The 10,781-nt window shown below is 34.6% G+C and overlaps 2 protein-coding genes across 2 annotated transcripts; both read right to left on the bottom strand.

Moving 5' to 3' along the window:
- Window positions 1-431: 431 nt before the first annotated feature.
- On the bottom strand, window positions 432-4,270 carry LOC141345447 (arpin-like). Its single transcript, XM_073850300.1, has 6 exons — window positions 3,109-4,270; window positions 2,650-2,725; window positions 1,329-1,461; window positions 953-1,159; window positions 704-867; window positions 432-607 (listed from the first exon to the last, which is right to left on the bottom strand). Exons 1-6 carry the CDS (start codon window positions 3,198-3,200, stop codon window positions 599-601), a joined length of 681 nt encoding a protein of 226 aa, XP_073706401.1. The 5' UTR covers window positions 3,201-4,270; the 3' UTR covers window positions 432-598.
- An 809-nt stretch (window positions 4,271-5,079) lies between these two features.
- On the bottom strand, window positions 5,080-10,359 carry LOC141345419 (protein FAM169B-like). The gene is made up of 9 exons (XM_073850269.1): window positions 10,323-10,359; window positions 9,918-10,042; window positions 8,377-8,482; window positions 8,205-8,290; window positions 7,958-8,132; window positions 6,466-6,648; window positions 6,108-6,236; window positions 5,855-5,925; window positions 5,080-5,698 (listed from the first exon to the last, which is right to left on the bottom strand). The coding sequence occupies exons 1-9, from the start codon at window positions 10,357-10,359 to the stop codon at window positions 5,588-5,590; spliced, it is 1,023 nt and encodes a 340-aa protein (XP_073706370.1). The 3' UTR covers window positions 5,080-5,587.
- Between the last annotated feature and the right edge of the window lie 422 nt (window positions 10,360-10,781).

Genomic DNA, 10,781 nt, shown 5'->3' on the forward strand with positions numbered 1-10,781 from the left:
TTGTGACTAGTGTTTTGGTTTGTTCTCTGCTTTGTGCTCACACATTTGTCCCCAGGTTCACCTACGTCCTGTGTCATCCGCAGGAACGCCACTATGGGGAAGGTAGAGATCAAAGTTTTTAAAGTTTTAAATATAGACGTTTTTCTTACAAAAAATGCATCGATTCACTTAAGAAGGCCTTTATTAACCCCCTCAAGCTGTGTGGAGTATTTTATAATGGATCGACACACTTTATTGGGCTTCTATTGGACTATTAAATATTAACATCTATTCACTGCCATTGTAGAGCTTATATATATATATTTTTTTTTTTAAACTCTGACTATTCGTCTGAAAGAAAAAAGTCATATACACCTAGAATGGCTTGAGGGTGAGTAAATTCATTTTTGGGTAAACTGTCCCTTTAAGGATTTGTCTTGAATACACACATAAACTACTTAAAAGTCTTTATTTTACAATGGCACTTTTGCTGTTTACTGTGATATTTTCATGTGATAACATACTGAATACTGACTGCGAGGTCTTGTTTTGTGGCGTAAATATACTTGGAGGACAGATAAGGCACTGTGATGCAATCCTTGAAGCTCAAGGGTGTCATTCAGTCATCCTGAAAACAAGATCCCACACAACATAAAACAAGTTACAGGTTTGCACAAACAAATCCTTCACTGGATCTTTGCATTAGCTTTACAGAAAATCTTACCCATTCTTCATCGTCTGCTCCCTCACCCTGACTGGCACTCTTCCCTGTGCTTTCCTGATCTGCTTTGTTAGCCATTATTTTCTCTGTCCACGATGCTCCAGCGTTCTCATCTCCTGCAAAGTTGCACTTTGTCACTGTACCACCGTCCAGTTTTGCGAAGGAAACTAGACAGACAAAAACAGACAGAACAGCACATGTAGCCACCTTGATTTACATAGAAATGTATACTATTTTCGGCATTGTACTTACAAATAAAGGGCCCGTCTCCATTCGTTTTGAGACGGACTTCTTGGCCTGGCTCAAGCTCTGTTTTATGCATCTCTGCTTCTGAGATCCAGAATGCAAAGGCCTGACTTGGACAGTGTTTTGCTGTCACTTTAACCAGCTGGTCCTTATTTACAATGTCACTCAGTTGGCGCTCATTTAGACAATCTGTTTCACCCTTAGCCTCCACTTCTGTGTTGAGACACAAACCAACACAACATGCATATAATTGTCTGCTTCAATACATATAAGCATATTACTTACAAGAGCATATTCAACTGTTTATTATTGTGTGGTAAAACTTAAAAGTACAAAAAACTGGTTCTACAATTTAAAAAAAATGCACATTATGGTTACTTACTGAAGGATGACATCAGATATCCTGTGTTGACCTTCCTGGTATCACTGAAGTTCGGTTCAATCTCATTTCCTTTCGAATCATATTTTCTGCAGTGGATTCTACTTGGTTTGATGTACAAAACATTATAGCGCTCCTGAAATGACCGCAAATTAAGATAATAAAAAGGATATTAAACTTACAAATTTGAGGTCAAATGTTTACATATACCTTTTGGCAAAATAAGAGGGATCATACAAAATGCATGTTATTTCTTATCCTGAATAAGATATTTCACATAAAAGATGTTTACATATAGTCCACAAGAGAAAATGACCCGGTTCAAAAGTTTACATACACTTGATTCTTAATACTGTTTTTACCTGAATGATCCACAGCTGCGTTTTTTTGTTTAGTGATAGTTGTTCATAAGTCCCTTGTTTGTCCTGAACAGTTAAACTGTCCGCTGTTCTTCAGAAAAATCCTTCAGGTCTTACAAATTCTTTTTTCAGCATTTTTGTGTATTTAAACCATTTCCAACAATGTCTGTATGATTCTGAGACTGAGGAAAACTGAGGGACTAATGGTAAATTTAACTGATTTTGTCTTCAGGGAAACATGTAAGTATCTTCTGTAGCTTCTGAAAGGCAGTACTAAATGAAAAAAAAAAATTTAGGCAAAATAATAAAAATATGTTCAAAACATGTTTAAAAGTTTACATCTCTGGAGCAATAGTGAGCATTTGAAACTTCTGTAATATTTGCGTTTGAGTCCCTCAGTTGTCCTCAGGGTGAAAAGATGGATCCAAAATCACACAGTCATTGTTGGATGGTTCAAATACACAAAAATACTGAAAAAACAAAGAATTTTTGTGACCTGAAGGATTTTTCTGAAGAACAGAGCAAAAATGTACAAAAAATACACTAAAACAGTAATATTGTACAATAGTATTTACTTTTATATTTTTATATAATTTAAAAAAAATCTATTGCACTATATTTTAAAATTTTATTTATTTCCAGTGATAGCAAAGCTGAATTTTCAGCATTATCACTCCTTCAGAAATTGATCCTTCAGAAATCATTCTAATATGCAGATTTGCTGCTCAAGAAACATTTACTATTATTATTAATGTTGAAAACAGTTGTGTCTCTATATATTTGTAGAAACGGTGGTACATATTAAAAATAGAAAGTTCAAAAGATAAGGATATTTAAAATAGTTGTTTAATAAATAAACGTGTGAATGGTGATGTACGATTAGTACGACGGCGTTTATTGAATGGCCATGATTCCAGTAAAAAAACTAAGTTTCTTAACTGAGGAAGAGTTTTAAGTTCTCTAACCTTTCTGTTGTTCACATCTGTTATGACATGCCGTGACAGATCGACGACCGCCCCCTCTAAAATGACACCATGACCACTGGAAAGAGAATAGTATAAATAAAACACAATGCAAGAGCCATTGAGAAAGCGATAGTTACCAAAAAAGTACCGTGGTAGCCATCATTTCCGACAGGACGCCATACAGTAGTTACAGTCGTTGTTATTAGGCTACAACTATAGTAACTTGTTATTAACCACTGCTTTCACATACAAAAATATGACAAAATATTCTGAACGCTGCACGGTGTTAAGCAGATCCCATATAAATGTACTTAAGGTATTGTGTTTTTACGGTATTAGCTATAACTTGGCATTTGGAGATATGGAATATTTGTAAGGGAGACTATGGAGAAGTAAACCAGGCTGGGCATTAGATGTCGACTGTCGTGCAAAAACTATGAATACACTTTAAAGTATTACCTCTGGTGAACTAATGGATCCCATGTGGAGGACAGTTTCTCATTATGGACAGGTTTGTTTAATAACGCGGTGTTGTCATAAATGCGACTCATCTTCTGCCGATGATTTGGATTTCGTCGAAAGCTCTGCTACTTCCTGCTTACGTCACCGTGAAATCCCTATCCGTGCAAAAGCGTGGTGACCGTACTTCGCATTTGTTATTCATACACACAGTTACAGTACCTGAGAGAGGAAAAAAAAGTGTAATTAAATTACAGTTTCTTATGAAAATGTAACGATTACAAAGAAGTTACATCGGAATATTTTCACACATATATAAATTTGATTGATTTATTTCCAAAATCGGATTGACTGCTCTACATTATGAGACAGCAATGTTTGAAGAGTTTAGAACACATGCTTATTTTATAACTGTTTTATTTCCTATTTGGGTTTGTCTATATGCTTTATTATTTTTTTAATTAACTGTTTTTTTCATGGCATTGTTAAATGCCAGTGTTTCATAGCTATGCAAAGATTTGATTTCAAAAACAGTATCAGCTACTAAACTATATCTTGTGAGTTGAAATCTGTATTTAACCTTAGAACGATGTCAAAGTAAAAAGAAGTGCTAAAGTCTGATTTTGTAGTGGCTGTGCATTAAAATTAAATGACTATAATCTCAATTGATGAAGGATGTTGAAAGTCTGACAGAATGAGTGGTGAGTCCTACTGCAAGGTTAAACCTGCCTTTAGAAAATGTTAACATTTAATTTTAGAAAAGTAATCAAATGTAATTTTAAAAATGTAATGTTAATTAAAATGTGTGTGTGTGTGTGTGTGTGTGTGTGTGTGTATACACTACCAGTCAAAAGTTTTTGTACAGTAAGATTTTTAATGTTTTTTAAAGATATATCTTTTGCTCACCAAAATAACTTTTCTATTTGAATATATTTTAAAATGTAATTTATTCCTGTGATTATAAAGCTGAATTTTTAGCATCATTACTCCAAGTCACATGATCCTTCAGAAATCATTTTAATATTCTGATTTGCTGCTTAAAAAAACATGCATTATTATTATTATTAATAACAATATTATGTTGAAAACATAGAATTTTTTCAGGTTTCTTTGATCAATAGAAAGTTCAGAAGAACAGCATTTATCTGAAACAGAAATCTTTTGTAACATTACAAATGTCTTTATCGTCATATTTGATCAAATTAAAGCACCCCTTACTAAATAAAATTATTAATTTCTATAATTATATAAATTATACTGACTCCAAGCTTTTGAATAGTATTGTGTGTAATTTTACAAATGCTTTTTATTTCAGATAAATGCTGATCTTTGGATTTTTCTATTTATCAAGGAATCCTGAAAAAGAAACTACTCAATCCTTTCAAATTTTGAAAGTAATAATAATTAATAATAATAAATGTTTCTTGAACAGCAAATCAGCATATTAGAATGATTTCTGAAGGATCGTGTACAGTGAAGGCTGGAGTAATGAAGCTAAAAAAATTAGCTTTGATCAAAGAATTTTGTTTTAAATAAAATTTTATGTTAAATTTTAAAACAGTTTCAAATAGAAAGCAGTTAAATAGTAAAAATATTTCACAATATTACTGCTTTTGCTGTATTTTGGATCAAATAAATGCAGGCTTGGTGAGCAGAAGAGAATTCATTAAAAAACATTAAAAATCTTACTGTTTGCGGGCGTCCCGTGTTCGAATCCCGACTCAAGGACCTTTCCTGATCCCGCCCCCTATCTCTCTCCCACAATGTTTCCTGTCAATTCTGATCTGTCCTATCATAATAAAGGCAAAAACGCCAAAAAAAATCTTAAAAAAAATAAATAAATCTTAGTGTTCATAAACTTTTGACTGGTAGCGTAAATAAATAAGAGAAGTGATTTTTCGTTCTCTTTTTTTGTATATCTTTCATCCAGGCATGTTTCTTCGTGTTTCAAGAACAGCAATTATGCTCTTTATTACACAATAAAGTTTATATATTATATAAAAACATTATAATAAACCACTAACTAAACTGTTACAATAAACACACAATAAAATAAATCCAGCCTAAAATGTTACACTTTATTGTAGTAAAGATATACCCATAAAGCATAGCTTTATTTTTTGAGAGAGAATTGGTCTAGTCTAGCTGCATATTCCTTATATAATCAATAAAAGATGGATACGGCTACATGGATACGGCTGCAATATGGCTACAACAAGGCAATAAAATGTTCATTTCTATTATCCAGATAGACTTGGTATCACAGCCTGATTACCATTTGGCAATCAGCAATAAATGTTATGGTAAGCTTTATGGCATGACAATGCCTGAGACTGTTAGCCAAATTACGCAGAAGGCAAATCTCAAATAGATGTTGCATACTTTTTACCAACATCTCGATACTTTACCATATGAGTTCCATCTTGAATATTTAGGCTCTCTGTTATGGCTTGAAAGTACACTGCCAAATAAATAAATGTTAAGCCCTGGCTTTTTTAGTCCCTGTGTCAGTTTGATCAGCCGGTCGCTTCTTTCCTGAGCTCAATGTGTCTTTGAGACTGACTGATGATTCACATTGTTCCAGGGTCCCCTGCAGAAATAAGTAAGAATACAATAAATGGCTCATTTTGTCATTATATTGTAAGTATTATAGCCCCAAGGACTGAGCTGAGCTGAGACAAACTTACGGTAACAGCCAGTAAACTGTCCCTAGATAAGCTTAAGTAAACTTGAGATAACACCATACCTCTTCCTCTAAATCATCTTCACGTCTTCCGTCACTAAATGAGCATTGTGGACTCTGCTCTGAGTCTCCACCTGTAAAAAACACCACCTCAGAGATAAACGACCTGAGCATTGCAATAATAGCCATGGAGCATTTATATAGCACCATAAAACACAAACCCAATAAGTATTTAGAAGCAGAGCTCTTTCTCACGTGTTATGAGTCAAATGTCTCACTTCATAACCCAACCAATGTCATCAACAAAGGTTCTTACAGTGTTTTGGAATATCCCGCAGCTGGATATTTAACCACACATTGCGTCTCTGAGCCCATCCACCTGGGGCTTCCACCTCATAGAGACGGTCTCTTTCTTCTTTGTGGATCTCGAGATATTTCTTGCAAACTGTAAACAGTTATTTCAACAAGTTGTGTAAACTTACGGTGCCAGGGTTCGATTACATAAATATTCACAGATAAGAGCCAAGCTACAATCTACCTGTACACAAAGCTATTAAAAATGATCAACAATTAATCAACCAACCAACCATAAAACAATTGTTTTATTGTTAATACGATTATGCTATCTTTATGCTTACCAACCCCAAATCCTTTGGACGTCACTGTTCACATACCTCCATACATGCCAGGGGACAAAGGAAAGCTAATTCCTAGACTTGACTCAGAGGGTTGAGATAAGCAGAAATCCTTCAGCATCTGTAACGCGAGCCCATTTCTTCTCCAATGAGAGCGAACAAACAGTGTGTCCAGCACAGGGAGCTGATAACTCTGGCCAGTGCAGCCATCACACAGGCTGCCTATAGAAAAAAAAACACACACACACACACACACACACACACACACAAAATTTGTATACAGTTGAGGTCAAAAGTTTACACCCCCTTTCGGAATCTGCAAAATGTTAATCATTTTACCAAAATATAAGAGGGATCATGTTATTGTTATTTAGTACTGACCTGAATAAGATACTTCACATAAAAGATGTTTACATATAGTCTGCAAGAGAAAATAATAGTTGAATTAATAAAAAACTGACCCGGTTCAAAAGTTTACATCCCCAGCGTTCTTACCTGAATGATCCACAGCTGTGTTTCTTATTGTTTGTTTGTTTAGTGATAGTTGTTCATGAGTCCCTTTGTTTGTCCTGAACAGTTAAACTACCTGCTGTTTTTTAGACAAATCCTTCAGGTGTCACAAATTCTTTGGTTTTCCAGCATTTTGTGTATTTGAACCCTTTCCAACAATGACTGTATGATTTTAAGGTCCATCTTTTCACACTGAGGGACTCATATGCAACTATTACAGAAGGTTCAAATGCTCACTGATGCTTCAGAAAGAAAAAAAAAACATGCATTAAGAGCTCGGGGTGAAAACTTAAATTTGAAGAGGCTAAATTTAACTTATTTTGTCCTCTGAGAGACATGTAAGTATCTTCTGTAGCCTCTGAAGGGCAGTACTAAATGAAAAAATATCATATTTAGGCAAAATAAAAAAAATGTACACATCTTTATTCTGTTCAAAAGTTTTCACCCCCGGCTCTTACTGCATTGCTTTTCCTTCTGGAGCATCAGTGAGAGTTTAAACCTTTTGTAATAGCTCCCTGACTCCCTCAGTTGTCCTCAGTGTAAAAAAAGACAAATCTAAAAGTCATACAGTCATTGTTGGAAAGGGTTCAAATAGACAAAAATGCTGGAAAACCAAAGAATTTGTAGGACCTGAAGGATTTTTCTGAAGAAGAGTGGCCAGTTTAACTGTTCAGAACAAACAAGGGACTCATGAACAACTATCATTAAACAAAACACAGCTGTGAATCATTCAGGTAAGAACACGCTATTAAGAATTAAGAGGATGTAAACTTTTGAACCAGGTCATTTTTATAAATTCTATATGGAAACATCTTTTATGTGAAATATTTTCTCAGGTCAGTACTAAATAAACAATAAGATGCATTTTATATGATCTCTTTTATTTTGGTAAAATAATTAACATTTTGCAGATTCCGAAAGGGGGATGTAAACTTTTGACCTCAACTGTCTTAGTAAAAAAAACCACCCACCACGAATCTCTAAGCATGCTAGAACAAAAAAAAAGAAAAAAAGAAATTACCCTTCTTTTTGACAGTGTAGAATCCTACCGCTTCTCCATTTTGCCAGAGGATTTTGCCATGTTCCCACAAGGAATAGGCCGAAAAATATAGGTCTTCTTCAAGAGACCTTTCTAGAATACCAAACACAACTTGACTGAGCAGGAATAGCACAACTCTTTCCATCACTGACTCCACCTGGAATGACAATGTTAAGATTATGATATTTCTAGTTAAAACAGCAAGTTTGCAAGACTAAGTGTTACTCACCAACACAAGTCCACGTCTTGATTTGTTCGATGTCTTCAAAACATCACCAACAGGCCACCATTTGCCTTGCAGGTACAGAGCAACCACTAAAAGAATAGGTTATGTATTATCCAAAATGAAACACAATGACACAAAACAGGTAGTGAAATGAAAAACGCAGCATGCGCCGGACCTTGGGTTTCATCCTCAGGTGTGTGGAGAGCAAGAATGAAATGTGATAAATCACCATCTCTCAGAAACGCAAGCCGGCCAATGTTCTCACAAGTTACTTCCACCTCCTATTATCACAAACATCACTGTTTGAGGAACTGAAATGAGGAAATTAATCATTTCTGTCTCGAATTAGTGAGCTGCCAACCCACACTGTCACAGCATTTTGGTCATCTTAGATGCTGGATGGGCTAGGCAGCTAGATTTTAAGACAAAATTCTCTATTGAATGCAAGTGGGTCATTCTGTGTCAAATCAACCAAATTTAAAAAACATCCCCGGCTCAAATTTTTGATTTTGCTAATATTTTTTCTAAAGAAAGATAAACGTATAGTGATGAAAGCCAAAATATTAAATGTCATTTATGAATATATATGAAATGGCAATGGAGATTCAGAGTCAAATTACACCAACATAGATGGCACCAACATAGGTCTGTTAGTAAAATCTGTTGACTGTAGCAATCTTTGTTGCATTATGCGCCTATGGTGATCATTCAAAAATGGGGAAACAGCACTTTTCAAGTTTTATCTCCAAAGTTTGCATGCCTGAAACTCAAAAAGTGTTAAATATATCTTAATGCCCTTTTAGATACTGGGTCTTAACAAACTTTTCCTTTTGCATCTTTAATTTGAAGGCCCTATATGATTTGTTTCCAGAGATTTCAATAAGGCTTTAAGAGTAAATTGTTAAAATGTACACACAGTTTCAGTAGTCAAAAACCAAATGTGGGTCAGTTTGAAAAAAAAAAAAAAATTATTTTCTTTTAAAGAGGAATGTCTGAAGAAGAAATAATGTTGAAACTAGAGCTGTATCTTGGTCCTTCTGTCAAGACAACTGCACTGAACATACCTGTCTGAGTGCCATAAATATTCATTTTTCAAAGTTTGTGTGCCTATAACTTAACAAGTATTTAAGATATCACAATATGATTTTAAATTCTAGTTGTTAATAAACTTTTTTTTTGGAATCTTAATTTTCAAGGCCCCACATCATTCAGTCCCAGAGATATGGGGATCTTAATGAGGCTTCATGTCTAGATTGTTAAATATTAGCCATTTTCAGTCGTCGAAAACCAAATGTTGGTCACTTTGTACAGCTGATACTTATTTTATTTAAAGAATAATGTCAGAAGATGAAATAATGTTGAAATTAGAATTGTATCTTGTTTCCCCTCTATCAAAACACTGGCACATAGAGCAACAAAGATGGCTAAAGTCAACAAATTTTACTAATAGACTTACCAATCTCTGTGTAAAAATAACATGATGATGCTGCCATCTTTTTGAAGTAATTTGTACCCCCTTGTGACTCTAAATCTCAGGTGAAAATTGCCATTTTGACCTCCCTCTACAAAATAGTAGATTTCTCAGTAAATATTAATCAATGACATTTAATATTTTGGCCTTCTTCACTATACATGTATGTCTGTCTTTAGAATAAATTTGAGCAGGAGAGCTCTGGTTGAGTTTAGACTAAACCACCCAAGTGTGTTTGTTCTGACTTTTTCTCCTTGAGGAAGGGTGAGAGGCACGGCACCGTCTGACTTGACACAGGACAGGTATTCGTCACATCCTGTGCTCAACTCGCCATAATGCTGCACAAGTAGATCCACTGGATAGGGTTTCACTTGAAAGACGACATTTGACACCGTTAATAACATGGCCTTTTAATTTCGTGATCTCACATATGGCACATTTTTCAACATTGCTAAATGACTTCATTAGCACTATTGATTATGGCAGTACTGCGTTTATGTGACGGTTGACAGTCTGACTGGATACTAAACAGTAGCACGAAAGCATGTTTGCTTGCAAAACAAACCTTTAAAAGTCCCTTTAAAATAATCAGTTATAGAAATGCTTGCATAATCAGTTTTTAGGAATGCTCTTAGAAAGTCTGTCCTTACCTTTAAAACTATTCTCCAGTTTAGAGTTGGATTCCATTTTGATAGCTGTTCGACCTTTGACTGTTTCTCAACAAACGTGCGCCATCTAGTGACTATAAAGTATGAAGAAGATAAATAATTCAGTAATATTTTACAGTCCAGACGTCTTCGTGGATACATAGGCCTAGACAGAACTTTAATGACTGAAATTCAGCGTTTTATAGTCTGTTATCGAATGTATCATTATAATCCTTATCACCAGGATTTATTTTGGTCCTCAAACACAATTTTTTTTTTAAATAAATAACTTACATATTAACCAAAAAAGGCATAGGCTGAAGCCTTAGCTTATTTTACCTTTTGAAGTGTCACCTTCAAGTATTACATTTACAAATAATTCATTTTTGAGTGAAGTATTATGTTTATCATTTTGGAAAGTAAACTACACCTTAATTCCTTGTCATGTTTTTTTACAAAGAC

Source organism: Garra rufa, chromosome 11, assembly GCF_049309525.1.
Source record: "Garra rufa chromosome 11, GarRuf1.0, whole genome shotgun sequence".
NCBI classification, from domain to species: domain Eukaryota; kingdom Metazoa; phylum Chordata; class Actinopteri; order Cypriniformes; family Cyprinidae; genus Garra; species Garra rufa.

What these genes read in the sequence shown, in the direction of transcription:
- LOC141345447 (XM_073850300.1), bottom strand. Translation starts at nt 3,200, where the DNA reads ATGAGTCGCATTTATGACAACACCGCGTTATTAAACAAACCTGTCCAT. An exon ending in ATATCTGATGTCATCCTTCA is followed by an intron (nt 1,160 to 1,328) that starts GTAAGTAACCAT and finishes GTCTCAACACAG; the next exon opens with AAGTGGAGGCTAAGGGTGAA. An exon ending in TGGAGACGGGCCCTTTATTT is followed by an intron (nt 868 to 952) that starts GTAAGTACAATG and finishes TTGTCTGTCTAG; the next exon opens with TTTCCTTCGCAAAACTGGAC.
- LOC141345419 (XM_073850269.1), bottom strand. Translation starts at nt 10,359, where the DNA reads ATGGAATCCAACTCTAAACTGGAGAATAGTTTTAAAG. An exon ending in CAAGACGTGGACTTGTGTTG is followed by an intron (nt 8,133 to 8,204) that starts GTGAGTAACACT and finishes TTGTCATTCCAG; the next exon opens with GTGGAGTCAGTGATGGAAAG. An exon ending in GTCCCCTGGCATGTATGGAG is followed by an intron (nt 6,237 to 6,465) that starts GTATGTGAACAG and finishes AACTGTTTACAG; the next exon opens with TTTGCAAGAAATATCTCGAG.